Source organism: Bombina bombina, chromosome 5 (assembly GCF_027579735.1).
Source record: "Bombina bombina isolate aBomBom1 chromosome 5, aBomBom1.pri, whole genome shotgun sequence".
NCBI classification, from domain to species: Eukaryota; Metazoa; Chordata; class Amphibia; order Anura; family Bombinatoridae; genus Bombina; species Bombina bombina.
Genome location: NC_069503.1, coordinates 601,548,240 through 601,567,807, shown reverse-complemented (window position 1 = coordinate 601,567,807; position 19,568 = coordinate 601,548,240). Strand labels below are relative to the sequence as shown.

The 19,568-nt window shown below is 42.4% G+C and overlaps 1 protein-coding gene across 4 annotated transcripts in view; it reads left to right on the top strand.

Annotated features, from left to right (window-relative positions):
- The window catches only part of LARS2 (leucyl-tRNA synthetase 2, mitochondrial), a 515,565-nt gene that overhangs the window by 74,079 nt on the left and 421,918 nt on the right, over positions 1-19,568 (top strand). For all 4 annotated transcript variants that reach the window (XR_008402566.1, XM_053714561.1, XM_053714560.1 and 1 more), the window contains one exon: positions 932-992. Coding sequence is in view for 3 of the 4 variants with exons in the window: in XM_053714561.1 (XP_053570536.1) it covers positions 932-992 (61 nt within the window). In the remaining variant the exon portion in view is untranslated. The remainder of the gene's footprint in view (positions 1-931; positions 993-19,568) is intronic.

Sequence of the window (19,568 nt, the reverse complement as noted above, 5' to 3'; positions counted from 1 at the left end):
GATCATTCAAATTGTCAGATTTTCTCCTCCAAGTTATCTATGATCACTTGGAGTTGGACCCAAGAATGACCCTCTGAAGTTCAGGACGAACTTATATTATTAAATATGAGGTTTAATTTCCATATGTTTTTCTACACTGACGATATAAGAACTTCTATCTTCTCAGTTAATACATTGCCTTGTGTTTAGCAAATTTGTAATTGTGTACTATTATCCTGACAATTATTTGTGTATGTGTTATCACTTTGATTGAACATTTGTTTAATGCTGTAATTTCTAACAACCTCAATAAAATATTAAGAATTAAAAATATATATAAATATATTATGCCATGCACGCAGTCTGAGAAGGCTGTCTTGACATTGCCACTCAGTAAGTTTAGGAAGATTTTCAAGGTGTTTTAAAGGACCCCTCAATGCAGTAGAATTGCATAATTACTAAGTGCATAATAAAAAGACAATCATTTAAAACCTACTCTGAATTTCAAATAATCAGTAGATTTTTTTTCTGACAAATTTATTTTTTACTTCCATTTTCTGCCCCCTGTATCATGTGACAGACATCAGCCAATCACAGACTAGTATACGTATACCCTGTGAGCTTGTGCACATGCTCAGTAGGATCTTCTTCCCCAGAAAGTGTGAATATTAAAAGCCTTAGCAAAATTTGATAATAGAAGTAAATTGGAAAGCGTATTAAAACTGCATGCTCTTTCTGAATCATAATAGTTTATTTTGACTTGAGTGTCCCTTTAATATTATAGTATACTTTAATAACACAATATTCATATGAATCTTCTTCTTTCTTAATGTATTGTTAAAATAGACATAGTTAAATAGCGTGTTAAAATGTAATGTTTACTGGTCCTTTAACCTCAATTTAATGCAAAAAGTAATTTACAATTATTTCACTTATTATTTTTTTTTTGCAGTAACATTGAGCACATGCGGAAACAACTTGATAGAATTGGCCTTTGCTTTAACTGGGATAGGGTAAGTTTCTAATCTAGTTTTCAAAATTCTTGTATTCTCAAACTTGTTTAGGAAGATTCCAGAAAGACGTTTCATTCTTGCTAAGTGAACATTCTGACATAAATAAAATATTGTTTTGAGAATCTGATGTCAAACTTGAGCAAGACAAATATTTTAAATTTGATGCAATTTGTACATGGATAAGAAAACCCTGTTAGTAAAAATTTAAAGGGTCATGAAACCCCAATTCTTCCTTTCATGATTTAGATAGAACATACAATTTAAATCTTAATGGGAGGAGAGTCCACTGCTTCATTCATTACTTGTGGAAAATAAGAACCTGGCCACCAAAGGCTTAAATACCTCCCCCACTCCCCTCATCCCCCAGTCATTCTTTGCCTTTTGTCACAGGAGGTTGGCAGAGAAGTGTCGGAAGATTCGGAGTAGTCTCTTATGGAGGGTAGTACTCTTTGAAATGGGACTGGAATTTTAAGTAATCCTGTCAGCCTCTCAGTGAGAGCCTGGATGAAAGTTAGAGTCCAGAGATGCAGGGAGTGTAGTCTCTGCGAACCCATCCCGACTCATGTTAACAGCTTCTTGGCAATCAGCGTTGACGAGTTTCGATGCCTGCCTTTATTCACTCAAGTCCATGTCAGGAGCAGTGCTACTTACCTGTCACACTTGAAGGGCTGTGTTCCTGTTCCACAGTATAGATTCTGGTAAGATCGTTTAATTTATACTCATATGATAACGCAAGAAGACAGGGTCACAGTGTGTCTCCTTTTATCTGTATAGAATCAAGGGTTAATATCCCTGGAAAGAGGATTATTGAACAGGGAGGGGGATTTATGCATAATATCTTTATTGTGTTAATGCTACATCATGTGTGAGATGAGGCTCTAGCAATGTGTGAACAGTCAGGTAAGATTGGCGCGGCCTATTTTTTGTTGCGGTTTCTCTGTAGTGCAGGGGCGGTCCTGCATGGCACTCCATGTGACCGGGTGTGGCCTCTTCAACTTCCTCTTTCCTCATCGGCATTTGCGGGAGACGTAACTGTTTCTCCGTGGTTCGGGTCATAGGAGGTGGTGAGTGCCCCGGCCATTGGTGTATAAAGGTGCCATTTAATCTTTCTCAGTCCGTATTAAAGGCGAAAGCTATGCAGGACTCTTATATGTTAGAGGATACTACATCTTTAATCAAATCTAATACCTGTGTTTATTGTGAGGAGGCACAGGTTGATCTGCCTACTCAGTTGTGTTTCACATGCTTTGATAAGATTGCAATATCTAAAAATATAAGACATTTAGTACTACTGAGCCGTTCACCTCTGAGGGTTCTCCGTCCCGAGAGGTGCGTTCCCAACATTCATCTCTGATTACACATGTAGCCCCCCAAGGGCCTACTAATCCTCCCGCGGGAGGGGCCTCGTGGCCGCCAGATTTCACTGCCCAGTTGCAAGAGGCGGTTTCTGTGGCCTTCAATGCCCTACCTCGCCCTGCGAAGCGCAAGCAAAGTGAAAGACATAGCCTTCCATCCCAGGGGTCATCTACTCCGTTGGATGTCTCTGAGAGATTATCTGTTGAGGGGGACGCCTCCGACTCGTTGGAGGGTGCTCTCTCTCTGGGACGGAATCTGCGTCTTTTAGACCTCCGGCTTCGGAGCAGCCAGATTTAAAGTTTAAGATGGAGCATTTGCGCTTTTTACTGAAAGAAGTGCTTGCTACGCTGGAGGTTCCGGAACCGAGGCTTCCGGAAGAACCTACGATCCCTAAGCTAGATAGGATTTACCAGGACCGGGTGGTGCCCCAGACCTTCCCAGTTCTCCCTTAACCTTTTCTTCCTCTACCTTTTTTAAAAAGCTGTTCCCCGTTCCGGACTTTCAGCTTGAGCTATGGGGGGCCATTCCTAAGGTGGATGAAGCTATCTCCATTCTCGCTAAGCGTACGACTATTCCCATTGAGAATAGTTCGTTGTTCATAGAGCCCATGGATAAGAAGTTAGAATCCATGTTGAGAAAGATGTTCCAATTCACAGAGTTTGTTTTCTAACCGGTAGCGGCGATTGCTGCGGTGGCTGGAGTGGCTACCTATTGGTGTGACGCACAGTCAGCTATGGTCAAGGTGGAGACTCCCCTCAAGGAGATACAGGAAAAGATTAAGGCCTTAAGGGTAGCTAACTCTTTTATCTGTGATGCAAACATGCAGGTTATTCGCCTGAATGCCAAAACATCAGGTTCGCTCTTTTCTAGCCTGCAGGGCTCTATGGTTAAAGTCATGATCTGCGGACATGACTTCCAAGTCTAGATTACTATCCCTTCCGTTTCAGGGAAAAGTTCTTTTTGGTCCAGGCCTGGACTCTATCATATCTATGGTCATGGGAGGCAAGGGTGCTTTCCTTCTGCAGGATAAGAAGAATAAGCCTAAGGGCTCTACTTTTCGTTCCTTTCTTTCGGACAAGTCTCAACGCCAGCAGCCTGCTGCGAAGACCGAGCAGTCCAAGGTATCTTGGATGTCAGCTCAATCTTGGAACAAGTCCAAGCAGTGCAAGAAGCCTGCCAAGACAAAGTTGGCATGAAGGGGCAGCCCCTGATCCGTCCTGTTCGCAGAGACTTGGATGAAAGACGTCCAGGATCCTTGGGTTCTGGAGGTTATCACCCAGGGGTAGAGGATAGGGTTCAGGACTCATCCACCCAGGGGCAGATTCCTCCTGTCAAACCTATCCTCAAGACCAGAGAAGAGAGACGCCTTTCTAGAGTGCATGAAGAATCTCTCATCTCTCGGGGTAATCGTTCCAGTACCTCCAGCAGAAAGGGGTCTAGGGTACTGTTCAAACCTTTTCATGGTCCCAAAGTGCCTAAACAAGTTTCTGTCAGTTCCATAGTTCAAGAGGGGCAATTTATGATGACAGACTTGAAGGATGCCTACCTTCACGTGGCAATCCACAAGGACCATGTCAGGTTCCTAAGATTCGCATTTCTGGACCAACACTTTCAGTTTGTGGCCCTACCGTTCGGTCTGGCGACTGCCCCAAGAGTCTTTATGAAGGTTCAGGGGGCGCTACTCGCGGTAGCAAGAGCCAGAGGTATTGTGGTGGCTCCTTATCTGGACGATATTCTGGTCCAGGCTCCGTCCTGAAGTCTTGCGGAGGACCATTTGAGGGCTCTCTTTCTCCTCCTTCAATCCCATGGATGGAAGATAAACGAAGGAAAGAGTTCTCTGGTTCCCAGCAACATGGTGGAGTTCCTGGGTACGATAATAGATTCCATATCTATGAAGATATTCTTGACAGATCAGACGTTCCAAGATTGCGTCCAGCTGTCTTGGCCAGGTGTATGGAGGTGATTGGGCTCATGGTATCCAGCATAGATGTCATTCCATTCGCCAGGTTCCATCTAAGATCTATTCAGTTATGAATGTTGAGACAATGGAACGGCGATCACTTAAATCTATCCCAACAGATCTCTCTGGACAACCGAGTGAGGGAATCCCTCTCTTAGTGGATCCATCCGAGTCAGCTGGCCCAGGGGACATCCTTCTTGAGGTCATCCTAGGAGATTGTGACCATGGACTCAAGTCTATCAGGATGGGGAGCTGTTTGGGGTACCAGAAGGGCACAGGGCAGGTGGACTCGAGAGGAGTCGACTCTACTAATAAATATTCTGGAACTTCGAGCGATATTTAACGCTCTGAGGGCTTGGCCCTACCTGGGGTTGTTCCGATTAATCAGATTCCAGTCGGACAACATTAACTCGTGGCTTACAGCGATCCACATTCCGGGTGTGGACAACTGGGAAGCAGGCTTTCTCAGCAGACAGTAGTTTCATCCGGGGGAATGGTCTCTCCATCCCGAGGTGTTTGCGGAGATCTGCAACAGATGGGGGACGCCGGAGATGGCATCCAGACTTAACTTCAAGCTACTCAGATACGGGTCGTGGTCCAGGAACCCACAGGCAGAGCTTATAGATGCCTTAGCAGTGCCTTGGGAGTTCAACCTAATTTATATATTTCCACCGTTGCCACTTCTTCCTCGAGTGGTGGCACGCATCAAACAGGAGCAAGCTTCGACCATTCTGATTGCTCCATTGTGGCCACGGACGTGGTTTGCGGATCTGGTGGGGATGTCATTGTCTCCTCCATGGAGGTTACCCTGGCGCAGAGATCTGCTGGTTCAGGGTCCCTTCCTGCACCAAAATCTTGATTCTCTGAGGCTGTCTGCGTGGAGATTGAAAGACTAGTCTTGGCTAAGAGAGGTTTTTCTGAGAGAGTAATTGATACTCTCATCCAGGCCAGGAAGCCGGTCACTCGTCGCATTTATCATAAGGTGTGGATTACCTACTTATCCTGGTGGGAGGAACTTGGATATCCCTGGCACAAGGTTAGGGTATCCATGATTCTGGCCTTTCTCCAGGATGGACTGGATAAGAGTCTTGCCGCCAGTTCCTTAAGGGGACAGATTTCGGCATTGTCGGTGCTGTTACACAAGAAGCTAGCGGAGGTTCCTGATATTTAGTCCTTTATTCAGGCTCTGTCTAGGATCAGACCTGTCTTTAGAAATGATGCTCCTCCTTGAAGTTTAAACTTGGTTCTTAAGGTTTTGCAGAGGGCTCCATTTGAGCCTATGCATGCGCTTGACATTAAGATTCTTTCCTGGAAGGTTATATTTCTTCTGGCTATTGCATCGGCTCGCAGGGTCTCTGAGTTACCGGCCTTGCAATCTGAGCCCCCTTACCTGTTTTTTACGCTGATAATACTGTGCTTCGCACTGGGTTGGGATTTCTTCCCGAGGTGGTGTCAGATGGTAACATCAATCAGGAGATAGTAGTTCCTTCCTTGTGTCCTAACCCTTCTTTGTCTAAGGAAAGGTTACTGCATAACATGCATGTGGTTCGAGCCTTGAAGTTTTATCTTCAGGCCACGAAAGATTTCAGACAGACGTCCTTATTTGTGGTGTATTCAGGGAAGCGTAGGGGGCAGAAGGTCTCTTCCACTTTTTTGTCTTTTTGGTTGAGGAGCATTATCCGTTTGGCCTATGAGACAGCAGGACATAAGCCTCCTCAGAGGATTACGGCTGTGGCCTCTTTTTGGGCCTTTAAGAACGAGGCCTCTGTGGAGCAGATTTGTAAGGCGGCTACTTGGTCCTCCTTACATACTTTTACAAAGTTTTACAAATTTGATGTCTTTGCTTCGGCAGAAGCTGTGTTTCGGAGAAAGGTTTTGCAGACTGTGGGGCCCTCAGTATAGGGTCCGCCTCCTTTTACCCTCCCGTTTTTTGTTCATTCAGTGTCCTCTAGAGCTTGGGTGTTTGTTCCCACAAGTAATGAATGAAGCAGTGGACTCTCCTCGCATTAAGATGGAAAACTTAAATTATGCTTACCTGATAATTTCATTTCCATCTGTTGGAGGAGAGTCCACTGCTCCCGGCCGTTTGCTCCGGTGGGCGGATTTAAATATTTCTCCTACTGTTTCTTGCTCCCTTGGCAGAATTACTGGGGTATGAGGGGAGTGGGGGAGGTATTTACACCTTTGGCTGGGGTGTCTTTGCCTCTTCCTGGTGGTCAGGTTCTTATTTCCCACAAGTAATGAATGAAGTAGTGGACTCTCCTCCCACAGATGGAAATGAAATTATCAGGTAAGCATAATTAAGTTTTTAAACAACATTCCAATTTACTTCTATTTAATTTGCTTCATTCTTCAGATATCCTTGAAGAAATAGCAATGCGCATGGGTGAGCCAATTACACGAGGCATCTATGTGCAGCTACTGAGCCTATTTAGATATGCATTTCAACAAAGGATATTAAGATAATGACGTTAATTAGCTAATAGAAGTAAATTAGAAAGTTGTTTAAAATTGCATGCACTTTATAAATCATGAAAGAAAAAAAATTGTGTTTCAGGTCCCTTTAAATATTTGAATGTGCGTGTCGTTACACCCATAAAGTTATTGTCATTTTTTGGGGGGGCCATAGAAAGCTTGCATACTTTAAATATCACAATACTCTTTATGTAGAAATAAATAACTGAATGTTATGTACAAGATTTTTTTAGAATCTGTATTATAAATACTATGGCCTAGATTTGGAGTTTGGCGTTAGCCGTGAAAACCAGCGTTAGAGGCTCCTAACGCTGGTTTTAGGCTACCTCCGGTATTTGGAGTCACTCAAAAAAGGGTCTAACGCTCACTTTTCAGCCGCGACTTTTCCGTACCGCAGATCCCCTTACGTCAATTGCGTATCCTATCTTTTCAATGGGATTTTTCTAACTCCGGTATTTAGAGTCGTGTCTGAAGTGAGCGTTAGAAATCTAACAACAAAACTCCAGCCGCAGAAAAAAAGTCAGTAGTTAAGAGCTTTCTGGGCTAACGCCGGTTTATAAAGCTCTTAACTACTGTGCTCTAAAGTACACTAACACCCATAAACTACCTATGTACCCCTAAACCGAGGTCCCCGCCACTCGATTAAAATTTTTTAACCCCTAATCTGCCGACCGCCACCTACGTTATACTTATGTACCCCTAATCTGCTGCCCCTAACACCGCCGACCCCTATATTATATTTATTAACCCCTAACCTGCCCCCCACAACGTCGCAGCCAGCTACCTACAATAATTAACCCCTAATCTGCCGACCGCAAAGCGCTGCCACCTACGTTATACTTATGTACCCCTAATCTGCTGCCCCTAACACCGCCGACCCCTATATTATATTTATTAACCCCTAACCTGCCCCCCACAACGTCGCAGCCAGCTACCTACAATAATTAACCCCTAATCTGCCGACCGCAAAGCGCCACCACCTACGTTATACTTATGTACCACTAATCTGCTGCCCCTAACACCGCCGACCCCTATATTATATTTATTAACCCCTAATCTGCCCCTCTCAACGTCGCCTCCACCTGCCTACATTTATTAACCCCTAATCTGCCAAGCGGACCGCACCGCTATTATTATAAAGTTATTAACCCCTAATCCGTCTCACTAACCCTATAATAAATAGTATTAACCCCTAATCTGCCCTCCCTAACATCGCCGACACCTAACTTCAATTATTAACCCCTAATCTGCCGACTGGAGCTCACCGCTATTCAAATAAATGTATTAACCCCTAAAGCTAAGTCTAACCCTAACACTAACACCCCCCTAAATTAAATATAATTTACATCTAACGAAATTAATTAACTCTTATTAAATAAATTATTCCTATTTAAAGCTAAATACTTACCTGTAAAATAAATCCTAATATAGCTACAATATAAATTATAATTATATTATAGCTATTTTAGGATTAATATTTATTTTACAGGTAACTTTGTATTTATTTTAACCAGGTACAATAGCTATTAAATAGTTAAGAACTATTTAATAGCTAAAATAGTTAAAATAATTACAAAATTACCTGTAAAATAAATCCTAACCTAAGTTACAATTAAACCTAACACTACACTATCAATAAATTAATTAAATAAACTACCTACAATTACCTACAATTAACCTAACACTACACTATCAATAAATTAATTAAATACAATTCCTACAAATAAATACAATTAAATAAACTAGCTAAAGTACAAAAAATAAAAAAGAACTAAGTTACAAAAAATAAAAAAATATTTACAAACATACGAAAAAAATTACAACAATTTTAAACTAATTACACCTACTCTAAGCCCCCTAATAAAATAACAAAGCCCCCCAAAATAAAAAAATGCCCTACCCTATTCTAAATTACTAAAGTTCAAAGCTCTTTTACCTTACCAGCCCTGAACAGGGCCCTTTGCGGGGCATGCCCCAAGAAATTCAGCTCTTTTGCCTGTAAAAAAAAACATACAATACCCCCCCCCCCAACATTACAACCCACCACCCACATACCCCTAATCTAACCCAAACCCCCCTTAAATAAACCTAACACTAAGCCCCTGAAGATCATCCTACCTTGTCTTCACCTCACCGGGTATCACACCGATCCGTCCAGAAGAGCTCCTCCGATGTCCTGATCCAAGCCCAAGCGGGGGGCTGAAGAGGTCCATGATCCGGCTGAAGTCTTCATCCAAGCGGGGCAGAAGAGGTCTTCCATCCGATTGAAGTCTTCATCCAAGCGGCATCCATCCGGAGCGAAGCGGCAGCATCCTGAAGACCTCCGACGCGGAACATCCATCCTGGCCGACGACTGAACGACGAATGACGGTTCCTTTAAATGACGTCATCCAAGATGGCGTCCCTCGAATTCCGATTGGCTGATAGGATTCTATCAGCCAATCGGAATTAAGGTAGGAATATTCTGATTGGCTGGTGGAATCAGCCAATCAGAATCAAGTTCAATCCGATTGGCTGATCCAATCAGCCAATCAGATTGAGCTCGCATTCTATTGGCTGTTCCGATCAGCCAATAGAATGCGAGCTCAATCTGATTGGCTGATCGTATTAGCCAATCGGATTGAACTTGATTCTGATTGGCTGACTCCATCAGCCAATCAGAATATTCCTACCTTAATTCCGATTGGCTGATAGAATCCTATCAGCCAATCGGAATTCGAGGGACGCCATTTTGGATGACGTCATTTAAAGGAACCGTCATTCGTCGTTCAGTCGTCGGCCAGGATGGATGTTCCGCGTCGGAGGCATGCCCCGCAAAGGGCCCTGTTCAGGGCTGGTAAGGTAAAAGAGCTTTGAACTTTAGTAATTTAGAATAGGGTAGGGCATTTTTTTATTTTGGGGGGCTTTGTTATTTTATTAGGGGGCTTAGAGTAGGTGTAATTATTTTAAAATTGTTGTAATATTTTTCTTATGTTTGTAAATATTTTTTTATTTTTTGTAACTTAGTTCTTTTTTATTTTTTGTACTTTAGCTAGTTTATTTAATTGTATTTATTTGTAGGAATTGTATTTAATTAATTTATTGATAGTGTAGTGTTAGGTTAATTGTAGGTATTTTATTTAATTAATTTAGATTAGGGGTTAATAAGTGTAAGGTTAGGGGTGTTTAGACTCGGGGTACATGTTAGAGTGTTAGGTGCAGACGTAGGAAGTGTTTCCGCATAGCAAACAATGGGGCTGCGTTAGGAGCTGAACGCGGCTTTTTTGCAGGTCCTAGGTTTTTTTTCAGCTCAAACAGCCCCATTGTTTCCTATGGGGGAATCGTGCACGAGCACGTTTTTGAGGCTGGCCGCTTGCGTAAGCAACTCTGGTATCGAGAGTTGAAGCTGCGTTAAAAATGCTCTACGCTCCTTTTTTGGAGCCTAACGCAGCCTTTATGTGGACTCTCAATACCAGAGTTATTTTTATGGTGCGGCCAGAAAAAAGCCGGCGTTAGAATTTCGGGTCGTTACCGACAAAACTCCAAATCTAGCCGTATATTTTATGTATATCCTTAAATACTACAGCTCAGTCTTATCTGGGTAAATTGTTTTCCACTACTCCCATAATCGACTATGGGTTTCTCCTCACTTCTGATGCGGGTACATTATGTTTCCTTTGTTTGAAAAATAATGTGTTAAGAACAGAGAAATGCAAATGTTAGTACTTTTTAATTAAACTTTAATTTATTCAATATACAAGTATTGGTAAATATATCAAAATACATTTGCTAGTTTTTGCTTTTTTTTATATAATTACCACAAAGGAACCCCCGCCCCCCAAAAGAATCTTAAATACTGTATCAACGTTTCATAAATTACGTATATGTTGTGACTTTTTTTCATTCTTTTGAAACATTCAAGATGACTTATGCATTTTCTTTAAAAAAATAAACAATGTATTATTTGTCTTCACTGCTCAGCCATTACATACTCCTGTGCTGAAGCTATGTGCTTAGTCACTCAGTACATTCACACATCAGTTTCAATGCTTTTTCTGTGAAGTGCCCACACAAATCATACATTTTTTTCAGCAGATCAAGTACTGTCAGAAAATAACTGTATTAACTGATTTAACCTTACTTCCTGCCTGAATTCCCCTGTATGACCATGTTTGTTTTATTAGGCTATGCTTATTGGAAGCTGCCACATATTAACCTCTCACTGCCTATATCCCTTTGCATCACTCTTTGCTTTACCACACATTTCATTGCCTACATTCTTGTGAATTTTGCTATGTTGCCTGCTGGATTGTACTTTTAGCCATCTGCTGAGGTTTGTTCTAGTTATGAATTACATGTTCTGTTTACTTTATTTGCCTATTTCTCTTGTTAAGTGTATCCAGTCCACGGATCATCCATTACTTGTGGGATATTCTCCTTCCCAACAGGAAGTTGAAAGAGGATCACCCACAGCAGAGCTGCTATATAGCTCCTCCCCTCACTGCCATATCCAGTCATTCTCTTGCAACTCATAACAAAGATGGACGTAGTAAGAGGAGAGTGGTGTATTATAGTTAGTTTTTTAACTTCAATCAAAAGTTTGTTATTTTTAAATGGTACCGGAGTGTACTGTTTCATCTCAGGCAGCATTAGAAGAAGAATCTGCCTGTGATTTATATGATCTTAGCAGAAGTAACTAAGATCCATTGCTGTTCTCACATATTCTGAGGAGTGAGGTAACTTCAGAGAGGGAATGGCGTGCAGGTTTTCCTGCAATAAGGTATGTGCAATTAATATTTTTCTAGGGATGGAATTTGCTAGAAAATGCTGCTGATACCGGATTAATGTAAGTAAAGCCTTAAATGCAGTGATAGCGACTGGTATTAGGCTTATTAATAGAGATACATACTCTTATAAAAGTGTAATATAAAACGTTTGCTGGCATGTTTAATCGTTTTTATATATGTTTGGTGACAAAACTTATTGGGGCCTAGTTTTTTCCACATGGCTGGTTTGATTTTTGCCTAGAAACAGTTCCTGAGGCTTTCCACTGTTGCAATATGAGTGGGAAGGGCCTATTTTAGTGCTTTTCTATGCAGCTAAAAATACTGACAGAGACATTCAGCTTCTTCCTGCATGATCCAGGACATCTCTGAAGGGCTCAAAAGGCTTCAAAGTCGTGTTTGAGGAAGGTACAAAGCCACAGTAGACTGTGGCAGTTGTTGTGACTGTGTTTAAAAAACGTTTTTGTCATTTATTATTCTGTTTTTGTTTTTAAGGGGTTAATCATCCATTTGCAAGTGGGTGCAATGCTCTGCTGACTTGTTACATACACTGTAAACATTTTGTTAGTGTAACTGCCTTTTTTCACTGTTATTTCAAATTTTGTCAAAATTTGTTTCTCTTAAAGGCACAGTAACGTTTTTTATATTGCTTGTTAACTTGCTTTAAAGTGTTTTCCAAGCTTGCTAGTCTCATTGCTAGTCTGTACAAACATGTCTGAAACAGAGGATACTTGTTCATTATGTTTAAAAGCCATGGTGGAGCCCCATAGGAGAATGTGTACTAAATGTATTGATTTCACCTTAAACAGTAAAGATCAGTCTTTATCTATAAAATAATTGTCACCAGAGGGGTCTGTCGAGGGGGAAGTTATGCCGACTAACTCTCCCCACGTGTCGGACCCTTCGCCTCCCGCTCAAGGGACGCATGCTAATATGGCGCCAAGTACATCAGGGACGCCCATAGAGATTATTTTGTAGGACATGGCTGCAATCATGAATAATACCCTGTCAGAGGTATTATCCAGATTGCCTGAATTGAGAGGCAAGCGCGATAGCTCTGGGGTTAGACGAGATACAGAGCGCGTAGATGCTGTAAGAGCCATGTCTGATACTGCGTCACAATATGCAGAACCTGAGGACGGAGAGCTTCAGTCTGTGGGTGACGTCTCTGAATCAGGGAGACCTGATTCAGAGATTTCTAATTTTAAATTTAAGCTTGAGAACCTCCGTGTATTGCTTGGGGAGGTATTAGCTGCTCTGAATGACTGTGACACAATTGCAGTGCCAGAGAAATTGTGTAGGCTGGATAAATACTATGCAGTGCCGGTGAGTACTGATGTTTTTCCAATACCTAAAAGGCTTACAGAAATTATTAGTAAGGAGTGGGATAGGCCCGGTGTGCCCTTTTCCCCACCTCCTATATTTAGAAAAATGTTTCCAATAGATGCCACTACACGGGACTTATGGCAGACTGTCCCTAAGGTGGAGGGAGCAGTTTCTACTTTAGCAAAGCGTACCACTATCCCGGTTGAGGACAGTTGTGCTTTTTCAGATACAATGGATAAAAAAATTAGAGGGTTACCTTAAGAAAATGTTTATTCAACAAGGTTTTATTTTACAGCCCCTTGCATGCATTGCGCCTGTCACTGCTGCGGCGGCATTCTGGTTTGAGGCCCTGGAAGAGGCCATCCATACAGCTCCATTGACTGAAATTTTTGACAAGCTTAGAACTCTTAAGCTAGCTAACTCATTTGTTTCTGATGCCATTGTTCATTTGACTAAACTAACGGCTAAGAATTCCGGATTCGCCATCCAGGCGCGTAGGGCGCTATGGCTCAAATCCTGGTCAGCTGATGTGACTTCAAAGTCTAAATTACTCAACATTCCTTTCAAGGGGCAGACCTTATTCGGGCCTGGTTTGAAAGAAATTATTGCTGACATTACTGGAGGTAAGGGTCATACCCTTCCTCAGGACAGGGCCAAATCGAAGGCCAAACAGTCTAATTTTCATGCCTTTTGAAATTTCAAGGCAGGTGCAGCATCAACTTCCTCTGCTTCAAAACAAGAGGGAACTTTTGCTCAATCCAAGCAGGCCTGGAAACCTAACCAGTCCTGGAACAAGGGCAAGCAGGCCAGAAAGCCTGCTGCTGCCTCTAAGATATCATGAGGAAGCGGCCCCCTATCCGACAACGGATCTAGTAGGGGGCAGACTCTCTCTCTTCTCCCAGGCGTGGGCAAGAGATGTTCAGGATCCCTGGGCGTTGGAGATCATATCTCAGGGATATCTTCTGGACTTCAAAGCTTCTCCTCCACAAGGGTGATTTCACCTTTCAAGATTATCTGCAAACCAGATAAAGAAAGAGGCATTCCTAAGCTGCGTACAAGATCTTCTTGTAATGGGAGTGATCCATCCAGTTCCGCGGACGGAACAAGGACAGGGGTTTTATTCAAATCTGTTTGTGGTTCCCAAAAAAGAGGGAACCTTCAGACCAATTTTGGATTTAAAGATCCTAAACAAATTCCTCATAGTTCCGTCATTCAAGATGGAAACTATTCGAACCATTTTACCCATGATCCAAGAGTGTCAGTACATGACCACAGTGGACTTAAAGGATGCCTACCTTCACATTCCGATTCACAAGAATTATCATCAGTTCCTGAGGTTTGCCTTTCTAGACAGGCATTACCAATTTGTAGCTCTTCCATTCGAGTTGGCTACAGCCCCAAGAATTTTTACGAAGGTTCTGGGCTCACTTCTGGCGGTCCTAAGACCGTGAGGCATAGCGGTGGCTCCTTACCTGGACGATATCCTGATACAGGCGTCAAGCTTTCAAATTGCCAAATCTCATACAGAGATAGTTCTGGCATTCCTGAGGTCGCATGGGTGGAAAGTGAATGAAGAAAAGAGTTCTCTATCTCCTATCACGATGGTTTCCTTCCTAGGGACTCTAATAGATTCTGTAGAAATGAAAATTTACCTGACGGAGTCCAGGTTATCAAAACTTCTAAATGCTTGCCGTGTTCTTCACTCCATTCCGCGCCCCACGGTGGCTCAGTGCATGGAAGTAATCGGCTTAATGGTAGCGGCGATGGACATAGTGCCATTCGCGCGCCTGCATCTCAGACCGCTGCAATTATGCATGCTCAGTCAGTGGAATGGGGATTACACAGATTTGTCCCCTCTACTAAATCTGGATCAGGAAACCAGAGATTCTCTTCTCTGGTGGCTATCTCTGGTCCATCTGTCCAAAGGTATGACCTTTCGCAGACCAGATTGGACAATTGTAACAACAGATGCCAGCCTTCTAGGTTGGGGTGCAGTCTGGAACTCCCTGAAGGCTCAGAGTTCATGGACTCAGGAGGAGAAACTCCTCCCAATAAATATTCTGGAGTTAAGAGCAATTTTCAATGCTCTTCTGTCTTGGCCTCAGCTAGCAACACTGAGGTTCATCAGATTTCAGTCGGACAACATCACAACTGTGGCTTACATCAACCATCAAGGGGGAACCAGGAGTTCCCTAGCGATGTCAGAAGTCTCCAAGATAATTCGCTGGGCAGAGACTCACTCTTGCCACCTGTCAGCGATCCATATCCCAGGTGTAGAGAACTGGGAGGCGGATTTTCTAAGTCATCAGACTTTTCATCCGGGGGGAATGGGAACTCCATCCGGAGGTGTTTGCTCAATTGGTTCTCTGTTGGGGCAAACCAGAATTGGATCTCATGGCGTCTCGCCAGAACGCCAAGCTTCCTTGTTACGGATCCAGGTCCAGGGACCCAGAAGCGGCACTGATAGATGCTCTAGCAGCACCTTGGTTCTTCAACCTGGCTTATGTGTTTCCACCGTTTCCTCTGCTCCCTCGTCTGATTGCCAAAATCAAACAGGAAAGAGCATCGGTGATATTGATAGCGCCTGCTTGGCCACGCAGGACCTGGTATGCAGACCATGGGCGCTATGGCTCAAATCCTGGTCAGCTGATGTGACTTCAAAGTCTAAATTACTCAACATTCCTTTCAAGGGGCAGACCTTATTCGGGCCTGGTTTGAAAGAAATTATTGCTGACATTACTGGAGGTAAGGGTCATAACCTTCCTCAGGACAGGGCCAAATCAAAGGCCAAACAGTCTAATTTTTGTGCCTTTCGAAATTTCAAGGCAGGTGCAGCATCAACTTCCTCTGCTTCAAAACAAGAGGGAACTTTTGCTCAATCCAAGCAGGCCTGGAAACCTAACCAGTCCTGGAACAAGGACAAGCAGGCCAGAAAGCCTGCTGCTGCCTCTAAGACAGCATGAGGAAGCGGCCCCCTATCCGACAACGGATCTAGTAGGGGGCAGACTCTCTCTCTTCGCCCAGGCGTGGGCAAGAGATGTTCAGGATCCCTGGGCGTTGGAGATCATATCTCAGGGATATCTTCTGGACTTCAAAGCTTCTCCTCCACAAGGGTGATTTCACCTTTCAAGATTATCTGCAAACCAGATAAAGAAAGAGGCATTCCTAAGCTGCGTACAAGATCTTCTTGTAATGGGAGTGATCCATCCAGTTCCGCGGACGGAACAAGGACAGGGGTTTTATTCAAATCTGTTTGTGGTTCCCAAAAAAGAGGGAACCTCAGAGGCAGAGTCCATGGTGGAAAGGATGACATGTCCACTAGGACATGTCATCCTTTCCACCATGGACTCTGCCTTTGAGACAAGACCTTCTAATACAAGGTCCTTTCAATCATCCGAATCTACTTTCTCTGAGACTGACTGCATGGAGATTGAACGCTTGATCCTATCAAAGCGTGGCTTCTCCGAGTCAGTAATTGATACCTTAATACAGGCACGAAAGCCTGTCACCAGGAAAATTTACCACAAGATATGGCGTAAATATCTTCATTGGTGTGAATTCAAGAATTACTCATGGAGTAGGGTTAGGATTCCTAGGATATTGTCCTTCCTCCAAGAGGGTTTGGACAAAGGATTATCAGCTGGTTCTTTAAAGGGACAGATTTCTGCTCTGTCTATTCTTCTTAAAGTTCTTCAAGGGGTTCCGTTTGAACCCCTTCATTCTATTGATATCAAACTTCTTTCATGGAAAGTTTTTTTTCTGATGGCTATTTCCTCGGCTCGAAGAGTCTCAGAGTTATCTGCCTTACATTGTGATTCTCCTTATCTGATCTTTCATTCAGGTAAAGTTGTTCTGCGTACAAAACCTGGGTTTTTACCTAAGGTGGTTTCTAACAAGAATATCAATCAAGAGATTGTTGTTCCATCATTATGTCCTAATCCTTCTTCAAAGAAGGAACGTCTTTTGCATAATCTAGACGTAGTCCGTGCCTTGAAGTTTTACTTACAGGCTACTAAAGATTTTCGCCAAACATCTAACCTGTTTGTTGTTTACTCTGGACAGAGGAGAGGTCAGAAGGCCTCAGAAACCTCTCTTTCTTTTTGGCTTCGGAGTATAATCCGTTTAGCCTATGAGACTGCTGGACAGCAGCCTCCTGAAAGGATTACAGCTCATTCTACTAGAGCTGTGGCTTCCACCTGGGCCTTTAAAAATGAGGCCTCTGTTGAACAGATTTGCAAGGCTGCAACTTCCCTTCATACTTTTTCCAAATTTTACAAATTTGATACTTTTGCTTCTTCGGAGGCTGTTTTTGGGAGAAAGGTTCTACAGGCAGTGGTTCCTTCCGTTTAAGTTCCTGCCTTGTCACTCCCATCATTCGTGTACTTTAGCTTTGGTATGGGTATCCCACAAGTAATGGATGATCCGTGGACTGGGTACACTTAACAAGAGAAAACATAATTTATGCTTACCTGATAAATTTATTTCTCTTGTAGTGTATCCAGTCCACGGCCCGCTCTGTCCTTTTCAGGCAGGTCTAAATTTTAATTAAACTACAGTCACCACTGCACCCTATGGTTTCTCCTTTTTCGGCTTGTTTCGGTCGAATGACTGGATATGGCAGTGAGGGGAGGAGCTATATAGCAGCTCTGCTGTGGGTGATCCTCTTTCAACTTCCTGTTGGGAAGGAGAATATCCCACAAGTAATGGATGATCCGTGGACTGGATACACTACAAGAGAAATACATTTATCAGGTAAGCATAAATTATGTTTTCTGGGCTGTTCTTATAAATTTAGATTGCATGAGCATTGCAGTGCTTCTTGTTCCAATTACCTTGTTTACTATTTATTAAACTGATCTCATTTAAACTGGTTGCTACTTCACCTCCATCATTATACTGTTAGTATCAAGTTTGCAACTGGCATGTGTTTCTGTGCTTGCTTTGTCTACTACTACAGGTATTATTCATCCTGTATTCTAATCTAGCCTCTTTCACTTCTTAACTGGTAGGTCCAATAGCAAAATTTGCAAGTGCATTGTTAAAGCATGGCACCATATGTACAGCAGAGACAGTAACCCAACCCACCTGATTTTATTCCAAATACCTATAATGTTATCACTGTTGCCACAATGATCACCAGACCATTTGAGGATATGATCGTCTTATTAAAATAGGGGTTACTCCTCTTTTTAAAGAGGGGTTACCTACCCATTTGATGCCATAAAAATGGAAACTACATACCAATGGCAGGAGTATGAAACTCCACATTGAAAAGAGGATGTTACTCACATTGCAAAATGGACTCTCTTGTCCCTTAGTGTTTTGGGGGATGCGGAAAAATAAGCTCTGTAATAGCCCCATATCCTTCACAGACAAACTGCATGCTGGTTAGAGGGGCAGGTAATTTACTCTTCCACATAATGATCACATGCATCCTAGGAGAACAAATGACTCCTCATTTTAAAGAGGGGCTTCTCCCCTTTCAAATGATGATGTGCCATGGAAGCAGTCAAAACATTTCTTGGGAACAGTCAGAATAGCAGATGTTTGACATTTATTTCAATATTTTATATAACATAATTGTCTGTATACTGGACAGCTTAAACCAATAACAGAACAAAAGTGACAAACTAAGGTAAAAGCCATTTCCTTTTACTAAATAAATATATTCGTCCTAGTTAAAGGGACAGTGTACGCCTTGAGATTTGTATATAAAATGTTTATTTATGCATAATGAAACAACTTTGCATTATAGTTTCATTATTTATTTTGCATCCATCTCATGTAATTTTCTGTGCCATATGGCTAGCACAGCTATTAGATAAGCGGTAAAAACGTCACTTCATGAAAAAAAAAATGATAGTTTTGCAGTGGGTAGCCGGAGGTAGTTATTTTAGTGTAATGATCAACAAAATAAAGGTATGTTTTATCATATAATCACTTAAAGGACCAGTCAATACAGTAGATTTGCATAATCAACAAATAGATGATAAGAACACAATGCAAAAGCACTTAGTCTGAACTTCAAATGAGAAGTAGATTTTTGTTAAATAAATTTCAAAGTTATGTCTATTTCCACTCCCCCTGTATCATGTGACAGCCATCAGCCAATCACAAATGCATATACGTATATGCAGTGAATTATTGCACATGCTCAGTAGGAGTTGGTGACTCAAAAAGTATGAATAGAAAAAGACACTTCACATTTTGTTACTGCAAGTAAATTGGAAAGATGTTTAAAATTGCATGCTCTATCTGAATCATGAAGTTTAATTTTGACTTGAGTGTCCCTTTAAACATCCATTTTATGTATTGCATAGATACAGTCAAAAATGACAAAGTACCCCCTAACAGTAAAACCCCCCACCCAACCAACCCCCCAAAATAAAAAAAACAAGTCTAAAAAAACCTAAGCTGCCCATTGCCCCTAAAGGGGCATTTGTATGGGCATAGCCCTTAAAAGGGCATTCAACTCTTTTACTGCCCTTAAAAGGGCAATCAGCTCTTTTACAGCCCAAAAAAAAATCTAAAAATAAAAGCCTAAGACTAAGCCCCAAATAGGTGCTCACCGTTCCTGAATTCCGGTGGTGAAGCTCTTCTTCCAGACGGCTCCATCATCTGCTATCTTCATCCGGAGTGAAGGAGGCGCGGAGCGGAGGTGCGGATCAGTCTTCCCCGATGCGCAGATCCGGAGTG